This window comes from Myotis yumanensis, unplaced genomic scaffold, assembly GCF_028538775.1.
Source record: "Myotis yumanensis isolate MYYU_CA2020_CCGP unplaced genomic scaffold, mMyoYum1.0.hap1 SCAF_4, whole genome shotgun sequence".
NCBI classification, from domain to species: domain Eukaryota; kingdom Metazoa; phylum Chordata; class Mammalia; order Chiroptera; family Vespertilionidae; genus Myotis; species Myotis yumanensis.
In genome coordinates this window covers 94,884,069-94,909,859 of record NW_027223755.1, presented here as the reverse complement: position 1 = coordinate 94,909,859, position 25,791 = coordinate 94,884,069, and the positions used below count along the sequence as shown (strand labels likewise).

The following is a 25,791-nucleotide window of genomic DNA, read 5'->3' as shown; positions in this document are numbered from 1 at the left end:
GAGGGCCATATACAGTTAACTTAAAAATTAGCCTGCTATATTTGATCAAACAATTAACTTGTCCCTAGTGCTTTGGCAAGGCCAGATCAAGTGATTTATCGGGCCTTACGTTCCCCACCCCTGCTCTAAGGAGAATGGAAAATGGCTTCTCTGTTGTTGAGGAAGAAATACCTTGTAGAAGTAACTGTGCCACCTAACTTTGGGTAAGGCCCTTGGAGCCTCAGTTTCAGTTCCTCAGTTTATGAAATTGGAATATTTGCTTTGGTGGACTCACATAAGGTTTGTGAGTATCAGAAAAACAATGTGAATAGTGAAGTATCATGTAAGAAGTGTTGCATTTGGTCTTGACCTCAGAAATCATCATTTGCCAACTGCCCCATTCCAGTGGTGGGAGGATTAGACTTCTAAAAATCTCTCAAATTAAAATTTCAGCTGCTTATATACAAACTTTTTTTAAAAAATATGAAATGTGGGACATTTGACTGCCACGAATCAGTATTTCTTGAATGAGGATATGAATGTGTTATGATTAAAGGTTAGATTGACATTTTGTGATGCCCTTGGGGTTTGCCTAACCTTCAAGCTTAATGGCCCTTTTCCATGGTGACATTGGTGTCAGATGGTGTTGGACCAAAGACTGTCCCCCACTGTTAATTTGAGTTGTACTTTGAGAATTTGAGTAATATTGTCAGGGTTCAGATGTATTCAAAGCAGTCTAGCTGAGAGTTTTCAGGAGGTCATCCTGTGTGTCTAACCTGCGATTTAAATTAAAAGCTAGTCTAGCCATGCCTAAGATTCTCCAAATAAGCATTTAGGTTTTTCCTACTTAGTTCAAGGTATTTCGGGAGGGTTTTTATTTTCAACCAAGTAGCTGAAGTCCTAAACATAGGACTATATTTTAAATGCTTTAGTGTCAACATGAGATTTTTCTATTTAGGGAAAATAACAGATTGGATTAATCTGGGTGGTAAACTAATTGGATTTGTTTTCAGGAGATGTTGTTAATGGTATAAAACTAAGCTATGTCCAGGCAATGCAAAAGTGTGTACCTGAAGACCTTAAATGTTATATCTGCTTTCCTTCTACTCTATCTTCTAGTAGGTAAAAGTCACAAAATGCCTAATTTTTAGTGTGCTCTTGGGTTTGGATATTGAGACTTGTGCAGAATTTTTGAGATGAAATGATTTGTCAGTTGCATACACTATAAAAGAAGTTCACAACTAGTTATTTAACTCATCTAAACCAGTGAATATTGAGTTTTCCAATTTTCTTCAAATCTGATTAAATCATCAGCCTCTTGCAGATCTAAATTTTGAGACTTTCTTGTGCCTTTAATCAGAACAAACCAAAACTTTGTTTGCCAACCTCTTTCTTTCCTGGATTGTCAGTTTCTTTAAACTAAACCACCTTACTGAAGGTTTGTAGCAGGTGTAGCTTCTCTTTTTTGCTGTCTGTTTTGTCAGATGTACATTTACATGTCTGCTTCATCTTTGTGCCATCAAAGCCTGCTTTGGGCTTGTTGTGTCCCTTTCATGCTTCCAACTTTTTCCCCTCTGTATATCTAGTTCTGGGCTTACCTCCATTTAGTTCTTGAAAAATGAAATTTCCTTAGTCATTGTGTTTGGAAAAAGAGAAGCTTCTCCAGTTATGAACTGGATTACAATTCTTTTAGGTGTAGGGCAGGTTTTTAGAAACCTGGTTGCTCTAGGCCAGTGATGGCGAACCTTTTGAGCTCGGCGTGTCAGCATTTTGAAAAACCCTAACTTAACTCTGGTGCCATGTCACATATAGAAATTTTTTGATATTTGCAACCATAGTAAAACAAAGACTTGTATTTTTGATATTTATTTCATATATTTAAATGCCATTTAACAAAGAAAAATCAACCAAGAAAATGAGTTTGCGTGTCACCTCTGACACGTGTGTCATAGGTTCGCCATCACTGCTCTAGGTTCATATATTTTGTGTTTCTTCTTCTCCCTTCTTTGGGATGGGCTTAGTTTTCTTGATGACTTGATTTCTCTTAAAATGCTTCAATTTCTTCAGAAAACTTAAGGTCTAGACACAGCTTAACAAGGTCATCTTAGAATTTTTATCTACTCCTCTAAGGGGTGGCTTCATCTAAGTCTTTAAGACTGAGAGGTGGAAAAGTGCTCTATTGTCCTCTTAAATACAATTTGCCTTTAAGATGGAGTTCATACTTCCTTTTTGTTTATGTGAAATGAGAAATCAGAAGACATTGATTCATGTAAGTTGGCCATTATTCTGGTAGTGAAATACTGGAGAAATGACTTCATTCTTGAGCTGCTTTTTATATCTGTAAAATTAGAGTCTACTTTTTCAAAATTGGGATGGAGTTTTAATATTTTTAAGAGTGCTCCCATGGACAACTTCCCTTTTTCTTTTTAACTTTTTAGCAATAAGGAATGATCATCTGGTAAGGAATAACTTTTTTTTAAAATATATTTTACTGACTTTTTACAGAGAGGAAGGGAGAGAGATAGAGAGTTAGAAACATGGATGAGTGAGAAACATCCATCAGCTGCTTCCTGCACATCTCCCACCGGGGATGTGCCCACAACCAAGGTACATGCCCTTGACCGGAATCAAACCTGGGACCTTTCAGTCCGCAGGCCGATGCTCTATCCACTGAGCTAAACTGGTTTCGGCAGGAATAACTTGTAATAATATTCTGCTTGTGTTGCCCTCTTTGCCATCTTTTTTTTAATAATAGAAATTCATACAGTTTAAGAGCCTCTGTGATGTCTGAATTCTTGTTTTTCTTTTTGGGACACCGCTCTTCATTGATTATTGCTACTCCTTTCAGAATCTATCTTTGTAGCAGACAAGGGATTTAAAAAGAAAAAAAGGCCATGCTGGGCCGCATGGCTCAGTGGTTGAATGTTGATCTATGAAACAGAAGGTCACAATCCAAATCCTGGTGAGGGCACATGCCTGGATTGTGGGCTTGATCTTGTTGTAGGGTGGGCGGAAGGCAACTGATCAATGATTCTCTCATTGATGCCCCCCCCCCCTCCTTTCCTCTCTGAAATCAATCTGTAATAATAAAAGTGTAATATGCTAATTATAGACTGAACATCTTTCCAGACGACCTTCCGGACGAAGCTCGGGCTGCAAAGGAAGCCTGGGTCCTGGGTGCCTGCCGGCTGCGGGAGGGAAGCTCAGGTCTCGGGTGCCAGCGGGAAGCCGGTGCTGGCAGCTGGGGGAAGGAAGGACTACTCTTGCACGAATTTCATACATTGGGCCTCTAGTAAAAATATTTTTAAAAAATTACAGGTAGTTCTTTATCTCAGGATCTTTTGTAAAAGCAAATTTTTGCTTAACACAAAAAATCATCTACATTTCTTGGCCTTTTATTGACTTCAGAGAGGAAGGGAGAGGACGAGAGAGAGAAACATCAATGATGAGAGAGAATCATTGATCGGCTACCTCTTGCACACCCCACACTGGGGATCGAGCCCGCAACCCAGACATGTGCCCTGACCAGGAATCGAACCGTGACCTCCTTATTCATAGGTTGATGCTCAACCACTGAGTCATACCAGCTGGGCTATTAAAGATATACTGGTGGTTTTCTGCTGCTTGAGTAGCACAACTAAAAATAAATTTCAGGGATTGTTTTCTTGAACATTCTGGTTCTTTATATAAGGGGGAAATATCTACAGGGAGACTGGGAGGCCAGAAATTTTAAGGCAAGGTCTTTTGGAATTGGAATGGTTATGAGTTTATGGAAAACTGTTGGGTACTGGAGTAGAATGAAGCTATACCTAGGGAAATGAGTGAAACCTTTTTGTTTCAACCGTACTGTTCAGTTTTGTTGAGTAGTCAATCCGAATTAATTTCCCCGTTTCTAAAAAGTTTGCTGCTCCTTTCAGTACGTTCCCCCGGTCAGTGCTGAACTGGTCAGTAGGAGTGCATCTCCAAAATAACATGGTAAATGCTGCTGGGTGAGCGAGGCCTGATTGATACGCAATATTTAGTCATCCATTGAATGATCCTATTTAGAATTCATGAGAATTCACTTTTTTTTTTCTGAAGGAGAGCAGTATAGATTAATGGATAAGAACCACAGACTCGAGCAAAGTTCTAGCTCTTGTATATATTATTCTGTGACCTTCATGAAGTTACTCAGCGCTCAATTCCTGTTTTCTCTTGCAATAAGGGGACAGCAGTACCGCTCTCAAGATACGGATTTGTATTAATCTTTTCTCAGGTGAAGCTGAGTATAAATAGTACTAATAAACATTTAATAATTTACCCATTGTTAGCATTATTAAATGAGCTAGTTTCATAGCAAGCTTTTTAAGGTAATAGCAATTTAAAGATGGAAATTTGGCTAATAAGTAGTCCCTCTTTTTACTTAAGTTTTGTAAAGAACATGGCAGAAGCTCCAGGACTATGTGATATGTTATCTGAATTTAGAGCATTATGATTAAATGTCACGTATAACAAACAAAAATACAATTCAGTTTAATAGATTACTGATAGATATAGAGAGCTCCATCCTTCATGATACTCATTTTGGTTAACTTGTAAAATTTTTTTTTTTTTAAATGCAGCATGGTTCTACTGATCATCATGTATCGTTTTCTTTTTTTCTAACAGAAAGTGTGGACACCCATCAGCGAAGTTTTGATATTGGAATTCAGATTGGCTATCAGCGACGCAATAAGGATGTGTTGGCTTGGGTTAAAAAGCGCAGAAGAACTATTCGTAGAGAAGATTTGATCAGCTTCCTGTGTGGGAAAGTTCCTCCACCACGAAACTCTAGAGCTCCCCCAAGACTGACTGTAGTGTCCCCTAACCGAGCTACTTCAACGGAAACTAGCTCATCTGTAGAGACTGATTTGCAACCCTTCCGGGAAGCCATAGCTCTGCATGGTAAAGCCGTTTAAACATATTTCTTTGGAAAATGGTTAAGAGTGTGCCTGTGGATCCATTTTCATATTTAGGTTTAGGTCCAGATATATGATTTTTTTTTCCATTATAGTAACTACTTGCTCTAGAAATGTTTAAATAGAATGGAAGCTAAGGACATATATGGGCAAATTTTTTAATATTAGCTAACCCATTCTAAAAAATGTTTTTAGAAAGTTTGAGCTTACTGATTTTACAATAACAGTCTTTTGCAGCATTGATTAGACTTTATTGCTTTACACTTATGTTATACATGTTTTCTTACTCTCTGAGGCAAAGAGGAAGTTCTTGTGTTTTAAGAATTCTACCAGAGTAATAATTTCCTAGAGGAGCCTAGTCAATGATAGGCTGGTATAGCTCTCAGGGGAACTACTTTTGACACCCCAAGTTCATGTGCCTGTAGAAGGTGAGAGTTGTGATGATGAACCAAGTGGGAGTGGGTAAATGGAAGATTAATCGACTTCCCTTATGTCTATTGTCCCTTAGGTCCTTTGCTTTGTTAGGCAGACTGTCAGAGGACAGGTCCACTTCATTAATTATTGCTACCATCTCCCCAGGCCAGACCTGTCATAAAAAAGGCATTCTTGGCTGAGGGGTTTAATATTACTGGAGAAGTCTGGGTATGTATGTAGTCAATGAGTCTGTTGTTGCTTGTTCTCTAATACAGACTTTCAAATAGAACTAGGAGAAATACTTCTATAGGACAACATTTAATACTGCTATAAACAATAAAATAATACTTGATTGAAGCCAAGGTGAAACATGGATTGTGCCAGTGACTAAGCATATAGAAGTGATTAGTGAGTCCATAGTGTAGGTCATTTAAAACAAAGTAAGCTGGTAATAAAAATAGTGGAATATACACAAAGGGCTTCTATATCCTTGAAACTTTAATGCTTATAGAGATTTTTGTTCTCTGTGGCAAACTTTGATTCCTTATCTTAAAACTAGAACATGGGATTTGAAGTGTTTGCCTCCCCCTCCCCCATTGTGAGTTAGTTTAGGATAAATTAAAAAATACAAAAACATTTATTGCAAGAAACTATGATGTATGGATGTGATATTTACTGCTTGCTCTTTCTAATAGAGTGGAATAGTTACGCCATCAGAACTTTCGAAACTCAGGCAAAATACAAATTTATCTGTTCCTATTGAATTACAGTTTCACATCTTTTACCATTAATTTGGAAAATTTACTAAAAGTATGCAGTTTGTCAGATTAATTTTATTTTAAAAAAATTTTAAATTGATTTTTAGAGAGAGTGAAAAGGAGAGCAAGTGAGGAACATCAGTTTGTTGTTCCACTCATCTATGCATTGATTGGTTGGTCCTTATACGTACGTGCCTGACTGGGGATTGAACCCGCAACCTTGGCATATGGGAACGATGCTCTAACCAACTGAGCTACCCATCCAGGGCTGTCAGATTAATTTTAATGCATTTGATGTAGTTATCTTGAGTCTTTTGCTTCTTCTTTTATCAAGCAAATTTATGACTCATTCGATATTTCTCCTGATAAAGTGTCTTTTTCTGTGTTATGCAATATTATACTTTAGAAGATAGATTTGAAAAACGTAAGAGCCACTCTTGTTTTCAGTTTTAATGCAGTTATATACAGGGTACCCAAAAGTAGGTTTACAGTTGTTCATTTGGAAAATAATACAATAATTAATAAGTAATAATAGAAGAATAAACTCTGTTTTGCATACTCAAAACTGTACACCTACTTTTTGCCCACGTTGTACAAAGGGCGAAGCCAGCCTTCTTCCCAAACAACTATATTCTCCAACTCCCCTTACATTTTTTTAAATTGAATCTGTTCAGTTTGTGATTCAGTATTTTACTGAACTTTGGGAATTTAAATAATAGGTTTAAGAAGGGATTCTTTATAGTTTTAACTTAGTTTAAGTTGTGAGGGTTTAAAAAAGTTTACTTATAAAGCTGTGTAGGAAAATAATCTTTTCCTTCAATAAATTTACCAGTAAATATAACAAGTAGTGCCAATCCAGAATATATCTGAGACTCAGTGGGCTCTTATTACTAAGGTTCCATACACCGAATTAATGTATTTAAAATTATGTGTGTTGTGGTAAAGTAATAGGGCCCCTTGAAAGAGTATACAGAAACATAATTTATACTGAGTTTTGTGCTCTAGTGGTTTTAGAGAGCATCAGCCTATTGGAAATACTAGTCTGATTTGAGTGTTTCAAGTAATTTGAATTATTTTTAATGGTAGGGTATTGTTAACTAAATTGTAAATATAGCTTAATGACTAACTTTGTAACGACTCGTGATCTGTTTTATTGAATAGTCTGTAAATTGAAGTGAAAATTGTTCAGATGACCTTTTAAAATGTATTTGAAACATCTTAATTAGGGCACATGCTTGTCAGAATTCAGTTTTGCATATAATTTGCTTAGCCAAATACATGAAATGTGAGGTCAAATTGAAGTTCTTGGAGTTCTACAATTGAAGGAAGAATTTAAATTCATGAAGTTTGGAATGCAAGATGGGGCATAGGTTAAAAAAAATTGCTATATTGAGGCAGACTTTTTGAGTTTATAATCAAAGCAAACATGAGTGTAGGTCACATTGATTCACATATCATGTCCTATCCATTTTTACCAGAGGATAATTACCTTTCTAGTTTCTTCTTCTTTTTTTATTAAAGGACTAGAGGCCCGGTGCACGAATTCGTGCACCACTGGGGTCCCTTGGCCTGGCCTGCACCCTCTCGCAATCCGGGACTCCTTGAGGGATGTTGGACTGCTGGTTTTGGCCTAATCCTTGCAGGCCAGGCTGAGGGACCCCACAAGTGCATGAATCCGTACACCAGGCTTCTAGTATACATATAAGATCTTTGGTTAATCTCTTACTGCTCTCCCCCTCCCCTCTTCCCTCTGAGATTCATCAGTCTGTTCCACGTTTCCATGTCTGCATTGAGCGTCTGTCCCCTGGTGGTCAGTGCATGTTATAGCTACCAGTTGAACGGTCGAACAGTCACTTAGGCTTTTATATATACAGATAATCTTTTTATTTTATTGATTTTTTTACAGAGAGGGAAGGAGAGGGATAGAGAGTTAGAAACTCGAAGAGAGACATCCATCAGCTGTCTCCTGCACACCCCCTACTGGGGATGTGCCTGCAAACAAGGTACATGCCCTTGACTGGAATTGAACCTGGGACCCTTCAGTCCACAGGCCCATGCTCTATCCACTGAGCCAAACCAGTCAGGGCTAGTTTTTCTATGTACTATGGGATTTAGTCATCTGATATTAAATTCAGAGAAGTCAAAGAAACACAAGCATACGCTAAACTGATTAATCCTTTAGTCCTTGTCTTAACATTATCAAAAATATACTGAACAAATTTACTGAGCACTGACTTAATGCCTGCCACCTTGTTTTTATTTAAACATATTTGAGATAGACCAAAATTATCTGGACCTTTTGTGGTTCTCTATTTTTCTCATTGTCCCTCTTTTAGTCATCCATTCTCTTCTAGAAATTTTCCTTTTCTCTTCTTAGGCTCTCAGACTTTTCCTCAGGCTCTCCCACTGACTTTAAATACTTCGAGGGCCATCTCAGTCTTAATTTTCAAAATTTATACTTCCAGTTGAGACCCTCCTTATTGCCAAATATAATGTGCACCATTATCTTCTGGCGGACATCTCCACAGGTGTCCCACAAGCATCTATCTCACACATTTCAGATTAGACTCATCCTTCCTCCCCCAACCACAGCAAACACATGTCTTTTCCTCATTTAACCATGCAGCAGACGTGTACATGCAGATTTTATGAAGTCTCTGGGCATGTATATATGAATGGAGTGGAGTGCTTTCTTTTCTGTTGAGGTCAACACAGTTGTATTAGATAATAATTTAATGTTTTGAACCCCGTTATGTGTAAGATATTCTGGGGCAATCTGGCTATGGATTCAGAAAAGGCTCTCTGGAGGAGGTGAGACCTGGGCTCTAGGAATAATCTTCCTGCTCTTATTTCCCAGTCCTGAATTGACCCATTTGCCAGTCCATCTTTCCTGGGGCGATTGGGAGTCGATTTTTTGGATCTCTTCTCTTTACTGAAAAAATAACCTTTGTTTTCCTATGGCCTATAGGGTGAAGTCAGAACTCAGCATGGCATTGCAAGGGCCTTATGACTTGGTCTTAACCTTGGGTCAGGTATCTTAGTCATATTGTTTGATCTATTAAATACTGCTATTTTCTTTCTTTTTTTTCTTTTTGTGTCTATCTTCTCCATTCTCTTTTGAAATTTTCCCTATGCCTGTTTATCCTTTCAGATTAAAAGCTTTCCTTCAGTTCTCATTTTCTCAATCTTTCACTGAACAGTATCTTTATCTTTGCTCTTCCAGTTTGAATTGTTTCCATGGCTTTTCCTTCCATTAGACAGGGCTGCCTTAGGGAAGGGGCCTTGTCTCACAGCTTCTGGCTTTAGTAGAACCTGGTGTAGATGTGTTCTGGGCTTAATGCTGGTTCAGATGTCTGTTAGGTAAATGGGTGCAACACAGTGTGGGCAAAGAACCTTTAGAAAGAGTAAGGATACAGTTCCCTAGGTGACTGCAATACGGGTACACTAACTGGTGTTCCTTAGGAGTGCTACAAAGTAAACCTAAATTAGAACAACCAAGACTTGGAGTGGGGCCTGAGGATGACTTATAATAAGAACTATACTTTTAATGTTTACTTGGTGTCAGCACCCCACTAATAAGGAGGGTCTCCTTTAATCCACACTCTTACCTTGAGTCTTTGCCATTTTATCAGTGAAGAAAGGTTTATTTGGATAAAATGGAAGCAGTCAGTAAGTAGTAAAATAGATATTCTAGATCTGTCTGAATATCTAAATGAATGTTCCTAACCACTGTGCCTCTGTGTTTGTACATTTGGGGTTTCTCTACTCCCTCCCCTTGGTAGGGGTAGGGGATGGGATGGGATAGGTCTCCAGGCTTACTTTTCTAAAGACATCAGAAAATAACATGAATTTGTATCTTTTGGTTTTTTCCCCATAAGGAAATGTGGACAAGTAGGCTTGAAGATCAATGGCTGTGACCATTTAAACTTTGTATACAGGCTACTTTCCCAGTATGACCTTGGGCAATATGGTTAGCCTCTCCAAGGCAGTCTCCTTTGTTGTAAAAGGTGTAATACTTCGTTAATAAGGTGATGTAGTAAATGAGAAACTACGCAAAGTACCTACCCTTCCACAACACTGTGTAAGTGTTCTTTGACTTGAGAGGAGCAGGACCTCTGGTTAGTTCTAAGTCCTGTGAGTGCTCTCTTTGCCCCTGAATGCAAGTTTAGACTTAGAGTTCCAGTGGCATTCGGGGCTACTTTTCCCCCTCCCTTTTTAATAAGGGTGGCTTTTTAAAATTTCAGAAATCACTCCAGAGGGACAGGGATTACTTGCAAATTACTGTTAATTACTTACATTACTTGCTAAGACCTTGAGCTTGTTTCATGTTGATATAAACCAGTGAGGTTGGTGATGTTCTCTTTGTATTGTATGGAGAGAGAGATTCTGAGTTGGCATGCCCAAGCTAGTGGTTTTGTCTGGAAAAAAGCCTTAGATTGAAATCTAGTGTCTTTATTCTGAGTTCTGTTTGTCATCATGAGATTTAGGTGTTGTAAGGGTCCAGAGTAAGAATGGGACATGCCTTCATATAGGGAGAAGATGGAGACCTGGATGGAAGAGGAAGCAGGATGCCAAGTCAGACTTTGTTTAAACTTTATTCAAAGCTTTGCTCTCATTCAAATCATCTCATAGGTGGTCTTTGTAGGTTTCTGGCCCTGGTTCAGACTATTCCAGAAAAATCAGAGACACTTTGTTTTAGTTCCAGAAGTCATTTTGATAATCTCTACTGCTGTACTAGGAACTAACCCTACTGGGCCTGGGTTAACCCTTTGTAAAATTCATCAGTTCAAACTCAAAAGGCCTCTAGCACAATAGGGTCTCGTGTCTGGTGGGAACCATTGCTATTAAGTAGCATTTGGCTTTGAAATGTCACCTTGTCCAATTTTAAGTTTGTTTTGTTTAAAACAAGTTTAAAAAAATACAGTGTAAGTGCTGGGAGGGACTTAGGCAAACATAGGTAGTCTAGCCTTTAATACAAAATGAGAATTTGAAAAAGGAAAGAAACAAAAGTAAAGTTTTCTTTTTTTTTTTTTTTTAAGAAATAACTTTGTGAGATAACAGTACCTATTTAGTGAGTATTGAAGTCTAAAGTCTTTGTTGTTGTGTTTTGTGTGTATGTGGATGCAGTGTTATAAAATTCTGACTTTTGCAATTAAATTCCTTCTGTGGAAGGTTGTAGTCATTTAAAAAATAAAGTATTATTCTGTAGCCTTTCCTATTGCCCAACATTTACTGAACACTGTAAATAGCAAGCGCTATATTAGAGAGGCTAGTGGTAGGAGCAGGGTGATACAAAGGAGAATCAAATAATCTCAAGGAATTTCTAGCCTAATAGAATTACATTAGACAGTTTGAAGTTTATAAACCCAGGCAATCAGATAGAGGGACAGTGCCAACCCCTTAGGAGTTAATAGGCTCCAATTCTGTTTTCTCCCTTTTTGCCTAACACAGTCTTTCTCTGAGGGTTGTGGAGATCCTTATTCTCATAAATTATTAAATTATTTGACAAATCCTTGGATCTGGAGAAACTGGGTATAGGGCCTTATAAGAAAAATGTAATTGTTTGAAATTGTTTTCAGGGATATAAGGTCAGCTAGGAATTTTTACCTAGAAAAAATGTAAGTTCTTAATTTGTCATACTTACATAAAACTGAGTAAGACTCTTCTTCCCCTACAATTTATGGAAAACTGATTCTGGGCAGCCTGAACCACAACAGGATTGTCTTTCTCCTTGAGCACAGGTTTTGCAGCTTTTGTTATTTTGTCATTGTTAGGCCTGTGTGCACTAGAGTGATAATAGAAGTTACTAAATCTTCCTCTTAAAATTTCTTATTCAGTTGAGGTCTGTCTGGTACATTTCGGAAGAAATTTAAGTAATTATGCTTGGTTCTCTGTCTCTCCCCCTTCCCTGTCACTTTTCATCCCTTCCATTTGTAAAGCTAAATATTTAGACACAAAATTTGACAGTTGAGCACAAAAATTTAGATTAACTATTTTTAAACTGATGGTATGTTATAAAAGAAACTCCTTGGAACTGTCTGTTGCAGAGGACTATTTGGAACTGACCTGTGGGGGATTTTTGTACATCCACCTTTTAAAGTCCCTTTTCTCCTCTTGCCCAACTTCTAGCACAGTGTGTGGAGCTGTAGATTCTTAATAAATGCTTGAATGTTGTGATCTGTATCTTCTTGAATAACAGATATCATCAGTTACTTCACAGTAAAATGTTTTAAGAACTTACTTGGAAATTAAGATATAAGAGATTAATGCACCAAAGCCATCTCATTTCTTAATTGCTTAAGATGGATTATTTTAAAGAATATTCTTTAAAATTCCTCTTAAGGCTGGAATTTCTAAACTAATGCCCATTGTTCAGACCAGCCTCTGAGAACAAGAATAATTAAGGCAATTAAGATAGCATTAAAATTTTTGACGAAAAGTTGGCATTTTCTGTATGTTAATGTTAGATATAACTTGCTGAGGGTCTAGGACTTAACTAAAGCTTCCAACATCCATGGTACAAAATTGCTTGAACTTGCAATAAAATTATGATGGCCTTTTTTTCTCCATTAAGGTGAAAAAGGAGTCCATATAGATAAAGGAATACATGTAGCCATGCCTCAAAGCCAGTTTACTCACCTAGTACTTCTTAAAAAATCCATTGGTAGTTAATGAAGGGATTTAACATTTGAATTTATTATTTTTTTGCTAGTTTTCTGATTTATTAATACTAATTTCTTGGAAAATTGAAAAATTTCCAAAAAGTAAATATTCAGTATCTTGTTATCCAACTATACAAAGATAACAGCTGTTAAATGTTTGGTGCATTTTCTTCCAGTCTTTTTTCAATGTATAAATATTAAAATTATTTCATAGTTGAGATCATACTGCAATATGTGGTACTGTATCTTGCTTTTTTCATTTTAACATGAGCATTTCCCCATGGCATTAAAACTGTCTTTGAAAAATTGAAAGCATTTTGGGCTGTCAGCGTAACTGAAAATGTTTTCTTGGTGTGACATGTATCTTTGTAATTGATTTGATTTAGTGTGCTTTGCTTCAATAAAAGTTCAGTATTGCAATTTACAGATTGGGGTGGGGAGTGGTCTACTTCAAATTACCAAAATCTTCCTAGTAGAATTTCTTTTTCAATGATTCAACTCCCCCTGGTGCATTTAAAACACCACACTTACACACAAGTGCTTTTTGCTTAAAGCCTCTGAACACAACTTTGTGAAAAGGGAGGGCTATCCATTTGACTAGTGCAATTCATTTCATATGCAAGAATACCAGTTTCTTAGGGTTCAGTTAGGATGTTAACCACTTTGTTCTAGCTGTGGGGATTTCAAATTCCCCTCTTTCTGGTGGAGCACATCTGCAGAGGGTCCTGAACCTGTCTTGCTGAGTGGATCAACAGTAATAACAGTCTGCCTTCTCTTTCAGGGCTATCCCTCACAGGGCTGGGGGTGGGGTGGGGTGGGGTGGGGTGGGGCAGGGTGGGGTAGGGTAGGGTGGGGCAGTGGTGGTGGTAAACAAATAGAGTATAGACCTGGCTTCCAGGCCAGAGGCTGCTGGTGGAGGAAGGAGGTGGATTGGTTCTGCATTTACTCTTTCACTGCCTATGTGTGACCTAACTATGTGTTGGTAAGCTGGAATCATGTAATTCTCAAAATAGGATTTTCTTATTATGCTAAGCATGAACTTGATATGAAAATAATAGTTATGTGCTGCTTTTAACAATTTACCATGTAACCTAGATTCCTATAACCTGGACTTGTAACTTTGTTTTAGCTCCAGTGGGAGCTTTCTTTTCAAAGTATGATTAAATTCTAATTTTTTTCCCTCATTCCTTCACTAATCATTTAAAATGGATGCAGAAACTTTAAAACTGATAAAGTTTATCTTGTATTAAGCAATTGAGACTTTTCTGTCTAATCATACTACTTGTTCTATTGCTTTTTGTCAATTGATATTCCTATAGCTCTTTTGAAAAAGTGTGTTTTTGTTGGGTGTATGCCCTTGGGCTATACAACTTCACTTTTAGTTCTGAAGCATGTTTAGATTCTCTGTACTTGTATAGGCCTGATTGTTCATGTGGCTTAGCTAAGGTTTTCTAAAGCATCTTTTAGTAGCTGTCATTGGTTTATTAAATAAAATTTGGGCTGTTTAAAATACACTTTTTTTTTTGGTTGTTAATCTTAATTTTTTTTTTTTTTTTTGGACACTTAGAAAGTCTTTTTGGGGAAGATTAGTTAAACTTTGAAAAGAAATCTCACTGCTAAGAGTAGGTAATGTTGCACATTGTAAGTTTACTTTAGCTGTCAAACTGAACCCAAGTCAAACACCCAACAGAAAAAGATAAATTTTGTGGAAGTTACTGGGGAATTTTCAAATTGATATTTATGCTCATCTTTTTCTTGGAGAATGGCAAGGGCGTGCCTGTTCACTTCTGATGGAGTGACTTATGAGCCTTAGGTGTTTGTCCTTACGTGTTAAATCATACTGCCCTGAAACCGCTACCTTAAGAGGAGCATTGGGGTGGGGTGGACTTCTTGAAGTTTGTGTGTGTGGTTTCAAATAATATCCTGAGTTGAATTACTGCAGTAGTTTAGTCTATTGCTGAAGGTCCAAATTTTGCAGTATAATTACCTTAGAACCTCCTGCATTATGAAACAAGTATGATGGTTATTGTTTAAAGTATTTGGACATCTTTCAGTAGTATGTTGTGAGGACTGAGGTTACAGACACAGCTTTCTCGAGTTTACAGACTTGGTGAAAAATTTTTAAAAAATGCCAGTAATTTGGGAATAATTGAATTTTTAAGTTGATGGCAAAACTTTAAGTGAAGAGGGCTACTTGAGTTTATTTTCTGGTGTTGGAGAAGTGAATAAACATTAACAGCTTTGGATTTCGGTGGGTTTCAAAATATTGGATAGGACTCTGAAGCATCATTGTTTTTCAGAATTCAGTGAATGTTACGTGCCAGGCACCGTATTAAATTTATTAGCTAGAATTGAAAAGATAGTTGAATGATGGTATGATGCTACTGTGCTATTCTAGAAAATGAGCCCGAGATGCTGCTTTCCCTCCTTTTATTTTTTTGATTAGCATGTGTGGGCTGGGAAAGGAGGAGTACAGTTCCTTTTGCAAATGTTAAGTTTGAGATGAAACTTAACAGGAGAAGCAGCTTTCCTTTTTAAAATTTATTTTAAGTAAATCCGTGTGGGCTAGGGAAGGAGCCCAGTTCTTTTTGAAAATGTGAAGTTTGAGATGTCCAACAGGCAGTTAGAAAAATGGATAGGTCCTTGAGGAGAAATGTCTGCTCCTGTGGCGCACTGATTTGGAAACTGGGTAAGCGAATGGGTCAAGGCCATACCAATCTGCCGGTCAGAAAGAGGCCCACACAGGCCACTGAGAAAGGAGCAGAGACTTTGAAGCAGGAAGGAAGAGGAGCCCGCAAGAGACTATAAAAAGGAGAGGTGGGAAAACCAGAGGAGAAGCCCTCAGAAGGGAGGTTTAAGACCAGATAGGAGAGGAGCTCGGCTCGGCTCATCTCCCACTGGTCCAAATGACATGCCTATAATGTCTGGCTTCCCTTTGCTCCTTTCCTATTATTACTAACTAGTTAATTACAACGGTATCAGAGGCACTGGAAAAACCAGTGGGAAGCAGATGTTGGAAGGTAGGCACAGGCCCAGCCATTGTAGGAACTGCAAATTCTCAGGTACAGGCAGTCACGATTCAGTCTTATGGGGCCAGAGGAAAGCAGGAAAGGAGAGTAACTTCAAAGAGATGGGGCCTAAAGCAGGCTAGGCCCTCTAGACCCTAAGGTCACTTCACACTGAAATACTTTAGACTTTTAAGAGGGGGCAGTATAACAGTGAATAGGAATATGGAATCTACTTGAGTTTAAGTCCCAGTTTTTGTTTTATTAGCTGTGTGATCTTGGGTGGCTCACTTAATCTTGGTGTTTCATCTACAAAATGGAGATAATACAGGTGTCATAGGGTTATTTTGAGGATGAAATTGAAAAGTACTTAGTGCAGTGCTGGACACAGTAAGTACTCCAATATTCGTGCTTGTACTCTATTTTTTTTAAAAATAGTTGCCAGCCTTGGAAAGGTGTTTAGAGCTTAAAAGGGACACGATTAGATTTCCTCTGGCCATCAGTGGGAAGGGTTGGATGTGTTGTCTACAGGGAGAGCAGTGAGGGGACAGGTTGGTTAGAGCAGCTTAGAAGAGAGGTGAGGGCTGCAGAAACATGCTTAACATGTGGGAGGTGGTTGAGGCTGTGGGCTTGAAAGTTTTTACAGTATTTGTAGAGTGAGAACAATGTCAAAGGGAATTTAATAGATTTGATGTGGTAGGAGGCAGAAAATTCTTTTTCAACTTAATGTTCACATTTAATTCATATTTACAAACCTAAGATTAGAAAGAATGGGCCCCTATGAAACCACCCTCTTCTTATTCTTTGGAAACATTGATAATACTAGATCATATTACATAAATTTAATCAAGCGACAACAAAATCCCATGGTGATACTAGAATAGCGTAAGGGGAAATTCGTGAGAAGAAATACCTACTGCCAATGGTGTTAGGCTTTTAAATTCAGTGCTGTGGTTTATGTTTTCTTGTCTCACGCCTTTTACAGGTTTATCCTGAACGTTTAGGAGTGGAACATGTCTGCCTCCTTAACTGTTCAAGAGTAAGGAATTGAGTGTTCAGCAATGAGTGTTAGGTCTATTCTGGATTTAATAACTTAACTGTGCAAGCAAAGCAGTAGGATTTTTTATGGTTCTCTTGCCCTTCCCCACTGGATTATAGATGATAATGAGTTAGGTTGTCCTAAGGGGGTATCTAACAAATAGAGTCCAGAACTTGAGTAATCAGGCAGCCCAAGTTGTCCAGGGCAGACTTGTTTTTTTAAAATATGTTTTTATTGATTTCAGAGAGGAAGGGAGAGATAGAAACATCAATGATGAGAATCAACTATCTGGCTGCCTCCTGCACACCCCCTACTGGGGATTGGGCTCACAACCTGGGCACGTGCTCTGACTGGGAATTGAACCGTGACCTGGTTCATAGGTCAACGCTCAACCACTGAGCCATGTTGGCAGGCCAGGGCAGACTCATTTAGTACTTGATGTCCCAGCAAAATTTATAGCAGTGAGCCTTTTTTTTGGGTTTGATAGTGTACTGTTTTGGATGACAAATTATAAAGTCACCTTACCTAGAAGGGGATGTTGAAAGCTTACTCAGGCCTGGAATGATTGCTTGTTCCCCTTTGTGCATGTAAACACACACCACCCTTCTAGACCCACAGACACATCAGAGAGAGGGATCTGTTGGAATGGTGACTTTCAATAACTGAAATTATTTAAAACAAGCACCTTCTGTCTTCAGCTATAAATTGCATATACAGTACCTAGCTAAGAGAGAGGGAGGATTTCATGACCTGTTTGTATACCTAGCATGGTGCTTGCTACATAAGCTTCCAATAGTTGGTACCTACCAATACTGTAAATATTGGTAGTATTACCAATAAAACATCTCATATGAAAGCCAGACAATTCCTCTTTCCAGAATAAAGCTTTGCTCTCTGGGGACCCCTTACAAAAGATGTCAGGCATCCTTTGACACTATGACAACATTGAAAGTAAAGTGGGTTGCTTTCAAGAGGGTTGAATAATTGAGCAACTCTAAAACCTTTTTTCTTCTTCCTAGGTCTTAGTGGTGCAATGGCTAGTATAAGCGTGCGTTCGAGTACCCCAGGCTCTCCTACACATGTAAGCAGTGGATCGAATGCTAGTCGAAGGAGAAATGGACTCCATGATGTCGATTTGAACACTTTCATATCAGAAGAAATGGCACTCCACTTGGACAATGGTGGAACTAGAAAGCGTACCTCAGCCCAGTGTGGCGATGTCATTACAGACTCACCAACCCATAAACGCAACAGAATGATCTAAACTGAAAACATTTTCACACCCACCATGCTGCTTGAAAGCCACTTGATCCTCAACATATACTATTATTGCAAAGGAAACATGAGGCCATCTTCCCTTGTTCACTGTTTCTAAGACAAGTGAATTCTATAGTGGTTGCCATAAAAGGAAGTTCTAGGTATTTACAGTAGATGCCTCTTGTAACCATGGCTTTCTTAAAACTATAATCCTAGCAGAGGACATCAGATATTGTGTAGTTAGCAAGATCATCATAGGCAAACATATATCCGTTCCAAGGCTAAAAGTGACCTTAACTGTATTTATTCTCAAAGGGAAAGGAAATATCAGATGTTTATTTGGTTATAGAATGCTTTTTTCCCCCTCCATTTCCTGCTGTGTTGAGTATTTTGCTTCAACAGTATTGCCAGGTTCCTAAAATTGTCTAAAACACGATTTGGCTTCCTCGTCAAATCTGCAGGCTTCCATTTTTGCACAGCAGCACTGTACCATGCACCTGATTTCTATATAGTAACAGTGTGCAACTTCTAATTCTTGGACTGTGCCCTGTTTTCAGTTTTCAAAGCAGTTGCTAATTCTGGTGATTGTGTGATGTAAAGAGGTGCTATGATGGTCATGCAATTAATACTTAATATTGAATCAATACACAGAACTTTATTGGATTCACTTTGTGTGTGTTAGTGCTCTAAAAGTAGCAATATTTTAATCGCCCCCAGATGAATGAACCCTTTAGGCTTAAACTCCAGTTTTAAGACAAGTACTGCTTCCCATGCAGGGTACTTATTCTTATGGTAAATGTAAACATGTAGACTGCACTCAAGGTGACCTCAAGTAGAGAGGTCATAAAATTTGAGAGTGGGCTTCCTTTTTGGTATAGTATTCATGAGAAGGGAGATGGATGGTGGGAGTGTAGGTATTCCAGCCTTTCTGTCCTGTTTTACATTTTTTATGGGTGCCCTACATTGTGCAGTTTCCATTGGAATGGGTGGCAGGTTAAAATAGGTCTTGATCTGCTTACAATGTGATTACAACTTAAATAGCAAAACCCAACTCGAATCCCTCTCCTAAAAAGGGCAGTTTGGAATCTCATTCTGGAAAAGATGGAATCGCATGGAGGTTCTCTAGATGTTAGGTAGACCTAAATAAAAGTTCTCACTAGATTCCTCTTTTGAGTAAAATATAAGACCTCTTGTAGCTACAATGTTTTAGAGCATGTTTCATCTTCATTTTTAATATCTCGAACTGAATGATAGTCTTTTTTTAGATGAAGAACTGATGTCAGCCTGCCAGGTACTGTAATTTATTCTACCATATTATTATATAATATATATCAAGTAGGACAGTGAAAAAATGTTTCCTTGCAAATTTGTAGTCCAGTATCAGTTACTTCTTTTTATCCTTAAAAGACCATTGCAAATCCAATGTAAGGGTTTTTCCAGTAATTTACTCACAGCACTTTGTTAAAGTTTGCAATTTTCAGCCATTTAATATCTTTATGTGAAAAAACTTTGCTAAGTTAACCATAATATTCATCGACTGGGTGGGATGTAAACAGAATGTTAGAAATGTGTGAACTGGAGTTCTGTAATCATTATATATAAAACCTTTTATTTAAAAAAGTCAATTCCATGCTAAAACTAGGAATGAAAGATATTTCTAAATTTTGGCAAAAGTGGATTATTTTTGTTTTAATATTATAGCAGGAAGAAATATAGCAATCTCTCATTTTACCTGAAATGGACAAACCTCTGTAATATGAATACTTTCAAGCTGCCCTTGGGATTATACAAAGAAATGCAGTTGGAGATATCTGTGTTTTTCTGTCGTTGTAAATTTAGATTCTGGAGTTGGGGTTTGGTGGTGTGATAAGTTGCTCACATGTGGCCAGAACTCCTACTCCTAAAGGATTTTTTTGAGATTGAGGAACGCATATTTAATCTCCCCTTTATGCCTTGGTTCTGTCTAGTTCCTCTTTCCAAGTTGAGTGACAATTTGGGGGGGGGGGGGGTTGTTTTAGTTGGTGCTCTGACGCTTAATCTCAGTACCCTTTACTCTTGATTGTCAAATTTTGATAAAATATGTGCCATTTTCTTTGGTAAGAGAAAGCAGGTCTTGTCTGCCAGAACACAATTTATATGCCTTATTGGCTCCATTAAACTTTTTGAAAACTTTAGCATTCGTTACTTTTTTCCATTGCATTTAATCACTGGTAACTCCCTCCCTTTGTATCCCCTTGCTTTCTCCTGTGCCACCTGAGCACAGACTAACCCCGAGACCTAGGTTAGAAAGGAAAATTATTTCTCTTAGGAAAAGTTAGTTCTGACTGCTAGATTTTTAAAGCCTTTCTTTGTACCAGTTTAGATATAAAACGAATCATGGAAGATTGCATATATGTGTGGTACTTTTAAAATAATGATTTTTTTTCTCCCCCCAGTCTCTTGAGAACATTGTAGGCTGAATTTTAAAACTTAACACTTTGCTTTTGGGGGACAGAATCTCTCTTCATCTTGAGATAGATTATCAGATTCTTTTAGACATCGTAGCTCATTAGTTCTGTTCCTTTCATCCTAACTTGGCATGAGTGGGTTGAAGTCATCCTTACACTGCAGTGTTCTGAGCATGGCTGAAGCATTAAAACCTTAATTATAATGTCTGGTATTTTATAGAGTGAAATTAATGGAAACATTTGGCTGAATCTGAAGACCTGCAGTCAAATTCTTCAATGTGGTTTACCCAACTGGAGTAGTGGTACACATCTTAAATCACTCAATGAATAAATATTTAAAAAAACCAAAAAACCATGGGGCTTGTCTGCAGTTTTGTTGTGTTCATCACATCTGAATAACTCTTTGTAATCAAATGAAGTCCAGGCTTTTAAAAAGGAACTAGCCTACATTTTTTCCCCTAAGGGCTGTTGGAACGAACTCGCTCAACTTGAGTAATTGCTGCTTTGGGTCTCCATGTTTCCTTCCAGCAGTGAAAGGTGGGCAAGCTCTCTCTATAGCAAGGGCATGGCCAAGGTCTGACCATGAGAGTGAGCCAACCTGAGTGCAGTGAAGGTGCAAGATACCAAGAGGTGATTTGGAAATGGGGCCTATAGTTGGGGATATGGACAGCACAGTTAATTTTAGAAAATTTATGAACAAATCCTTAAATTTTTGGCATGATTACTGCCTAAATTGTTTGAGGCATGTAGTTACTGTTAGTAAATCTCATTGCATTTTATTTCATACAACTGTCACTTTGTCTATTAGGTTGATTCCTTAGGGTGTCTAGTGATGAAGTTGGGAATCTTCAGAAATACATTCTGTCCTCTAGGAATGGAGTGACTTGGGAGGTCCCTCCAAACAAGGTAAAAAAAAACCCCATGTTTGTTTACTTATTATTTTAATGTTTGTTGATCTTCACCTGAGGATATTTTTCCATTGATTTTTAGGGAGAGTGGAAGAGAGAGGGAAAGACAGAAATCGATGTGAGAGAAACACATCGGTTGCCTCCTTCATGAGTTCCGACCAGGGTCCCGGGCTGGGGAGGAGTATCCATCCAATCAAAGTACCTGCCCTTGACCGGAATCGAACCCGGGACCCTTTGGTCCTCAGGCTGGTGCTCTATCCACTGACCCAAACCGACTAGGGCAAAACCCATATTTATTAAAGTTAAACTTAAGATTTATTATTATTTTTTAAAATATATTTTATTGATTTTTACAGAGAGGAAGGGAGAGGGATAGAGACTTAGAAACAGCAATGAGAGAAAAACATTGATCAGCTGCCTCCTGCACACCCCCCACTGGGGATGTGCCCACAACCAAGGCACATGCCCTTGACCAGAATGGAACTGGGGACCCTTCAGTCTGCAGGGCCGACGCTCCATCCACTGAGCCAAACAGGTCAGGGCTAAACTTAAGATTTATTAATTAAAGATAATTCTGATCAGATGTTTATAGTGCCTGCTCTCCCCCACCCCTTTTGAAAGCTGTTAAAACTTCAATGAGTTCAGATGACCTTTCAGACTCTGAGGTGTGTTTAGAGGTGTGTGATGTTTCTGAGGTGTGTGATGTTTTAGTGGGGACAGTATTTTGGTTGATATTCCTTGTCTTGGACTGATGCATTTGACATGGTGAGATCCAGGGTTTTACTTCCTGTGATGGGACATGCATGCTCTCTTAAAGTTCAGCAGATAGCAGCCTGTAACATTGGTTTTCAGGATTCAACACAAACTTTGTAGCCCTCAGCAAAACTTGGAAGTTTCATTGATGCTATTCCAAGTTTCTGATGTCCCTTCATTTTATTTATATTGAATTAATGATTTAAAGAACACCTAAAACTGCAAAAATTAAGCCACACAACTGGTTATAGTGTATACATGTCTTTCTGCATGAAATATATGTGCGGATGTTTTATGACCTAATAGTACTTCATTGTATGGGTGGGCCTTAAGGGAATCACAGTTTAATTATTAGTATACTGCACAGCAGTGAATATTCTAGTTTTTTAAAAAAAAAATACTTTTATTGATTTCAGAGAGGAAGGGAGGAGAGAGAGAGAGAAACATCAATGATGAGAGAATCATTGGTCGGCTGCCTCCTGCACACCCCACACTGGGATCGAGCCTGCAACCCGGGCATGTGGCCTGACCGGGAATGGAACTGTGACCTGGATCATAGGTCCATGCTCAACCACTGAGCCACACTGGTCAGGCAATATTCTAGTTTCCTTAGGTTTCTATAGGATATATTTCTGTAGGTAGAATTGCTGGTTTAAAGGAATTCAAATTTAAGACATTGATGAATCCTACCAAAGTACTTTCTGCAAGGAACAGTTAAACTATGAACAAGGTGACAACAAGTGTGCCTTTGTCCCTATGACTTAGCCGAGATTGGCTATCTATACTATTTGCAGGCAGAAGGGAGCTTATATTTTCATTTGCTTTTTGCCCCCTCAAATGGAGAAAGAACCTTTGCTTGAAATTATGTGGATTTGAATGCTGACTTAATTACGTGTGGGTACCTGGGCCTCCCTGGGCTCAATTGCATCATCTGTGAAATAGGTATAATATTTAAAAAAAAATGACATGAAGCTTGGTGATCTGGATTCCATGAATAATTTACATTTACATTTGTAATCTGTCTTCCTTCAGTGGTGGCCCTTTAGGACTCTGGAATAGCGGAACAAATTAACATGAATTTCTGTAAAAAAAATGTCCTCCTTCACCCTCCTCACAGGTAAAAACTGACCAGTTTTGGAGAGTAATCTTCCAAATCACTTTCTATGTTTATAAGTATGATGTCGGTCATTCTGGTTAATGGGAATTTGAAAGCTACAGTCTTGAAAGTAGACTGATTTCACCTTGTTTTGGTGCAGTTTGAAACCAGATGGGGGGAGGGTAGGTACCAAATACACAGTGACATTTGTGTGCTGTGAAAGCTTGTCCATATGTCAGTAAGATCCTATTTTTCAGACAGGTTGAATGCCTGCCAAGGAGATGCCACAGACCAGCAACTACAGGCAGCCTAACCTTAGTGCTCAATGCTCACGTAGGTCAGGGCGCCGTGTCTTGTGAACCAAAGTTGAGGTGTTTGGTGTGTGCTGCAAGGGCTTTGATGCAGCTCCCTGTTAGCACAACTGTACACGTCAGTAGTGAGGGCTGTGACATCACTTCTTTTAAGTCTGGTGGCCATGTTGCTGAGCTGCCGGAAGTGTGGAGCTGCTTTGAGAGTTTCAAAAGTTCTAGTTTTTGTTATTTTAAAATACATTTTTATTGATTTCAGAGGGAGAGAGAGAGAGAGAAACATCAATGATGAGAGAGAATCATTGATTGGCTGCCTTCTGCACGCCCCCTACTGGGGATTGTACCCACAACCCGGGACTCTTCAGTCCACAGGCCAATGCTCTATTAACACTCCGGTGTGGGGTGAATTTCCCGCCAAAATATAAGATGGCCCGGGCAATTATTTAGGTTTCCCGCGCAAAATCAGGGATTTTAATGATACCTATTACCCCAATGGGTATGAAACGGTTCGCATACGCAGGTAGGTATCTTTGTGAACGGCAAACAAACAAATATTTGGTAATACGCAGTTACAATCGGCCCGAGTTTACACGTTTCCCGCACTCCACCGCAAATCTATATGAACCGAGTTAAGACGGCTCCCGCAGAGTACGCGCAATTCACGCGAGCCGACTTAACTCGTTTCCCCCACTCCAAGTGTTAACTGAGGCAAACCAGCTAGGACTCTCCCCATCTTTTTTTCCAAGGTGGTGTCGTAACCACAGTGGCAGTGTTGATTTCATGGCGCATCTAGCAATTGATGACTCCTGAGCAGTTTTGGTTTGTTGTTTGAGGGTTCCTAGGTTAACACACACAGAACTGTTTGCTAGCACGATTACGTTCTGTATATTATGGCTTATCTCTTGCCCATCTCAGTGTTGCTTAAATGTTTTGTACTGTGATCCACAGAAATACCTCCCATCAAGACCTCATGTGCAGACACACACATCCACCATAAGTAATACGAGTTGTAGAGAGCCGTTCTCTTACCTGTATCTGGTGCACTGGATCCTAAGTCCTGCCATCCGCTTACCTCTTTTTACATTTAAAACATTACAGTATGCTATGCTGTATGTGAACTACTGCACTGCTTCCACAACCAGTTTGGAAACCTGGCTCTCTGGAAGGCAGCTCCCTGCACTTTGTAGGTACTTGGACATTTCTTGAATGAGTGAGTAGATAAAAGGTGACTTGAAGAAATTTTCTAGGTTTTCATGAAGAGTCGCTATTTTTCCTCTTGGGCCCTAACAGTCTCAAGAGCGGGACTTTGGGGTCGGTGTGATGTAGGTGAGCCACTGCCTTGGATCTGTGTCGAGATGATGAAGCCCTGTTGATGGCTGGCACATGGTAAGCATTTACATGTTAGCCATTAAATGTGGTCACCTCACTGGCTGGCTGGATAAAATTTCCTTAGACTGAGGGGAGCTCTCCTGGGATCCACGCTAGTCAGTTCCCATTTCCTTTCCCCTCCAGTTCTGTGGTTCTCAACCTGCCTGCACAGGATCAGCCGTGCCCAGAATGTGCTCAGACAACTAACTGGGACTCTGTCAGATGGGACCAGGAACCAGTCTTTTTCCAGCTCCTCCAGTAGAGAACCAGCATCCAAGGATCTCCAGGGCATTCTGCAGAGAATTCCAAGGGGAATGTTACTTTGGCTTTTTACAGATTGTTCCTGGACAGATGGCCCATGGGTCTGGACTTCCTGGCGCCCTGAGGCTGAGGGCAGCTGGAGCTGCTGAGGCCTACACCTTTCCCGATATGCTGCCTGCTCATCCACCTTTAGTTCCTCAGGCTTTGAGGAAGTCTGGACATGACCAGGGCTTGGGGCAGTGGGCAGGTGGAAGCTCACACCCACAAAGGCCCCAGGGAGAGGTGAATCCTGGCTCACCAGGAGGGGCCTCTCCACGGGGGGGCTGTGGTGTAACAATACAGATCTTGGGCTCCCCATTTACATTAAATCCAAAGGTCTGGTGTGGGGACGATATCTTTAAAAAAAGGTTAATTCAAGAAAATGGATCCTAAGTCCTACCATCCGCTTACCTCTGTGTACATTTAAAACATTACACTTTGGGGAAAATTGTACAGAAAGGTTCAAGGTGGAGTCTTCCTGAGCAGTCTGCTTGTGGATGTCATCGTGTGTGCAGGTGAGCCTGAGTTGTGTGGCCTGCCGCCATGATGGAAGCAGGCCA

At 39.1% G+C, this 25,791-nt stretch overlaps 1 protein-coding gene across 2 annotated transcripts in view; it reads left to right on the top strand.

Moving 5' to 3' along the window:
* Positions 1-20,853, top strand: part of LOC139009063 (HUWE1-associated protein modifying stress responses 1) — a 29,558-nt gene extending 8,705 nt beyond the window's left edge. Inside the window, exons 3-5 of one of the 2 annotated variants that reach the window (XR_011471261.1) lie at positions 4,627-4,902; positions 17,814-19,342; positions 20,719-20,853. Coding sequence is in view for 1 of the 2 variants with exons in the window: in XM_070412998.1 (XP_070269099.1) it covers positions 4,627-4,902; positions 17,814-18,058 (521 nt within the window). In the remaining variant the exon portion in view is untranslated. Of the gene's footprint in view, positions 1-4,626; positions 4,903-17,813 lie in introns of both variants that reach the window. The other variant, XM_070412998.1, reaches the window with a different exon arrangement.
* Positions 20,854-25,791: the final 4,938 nt, after the last annotated feature.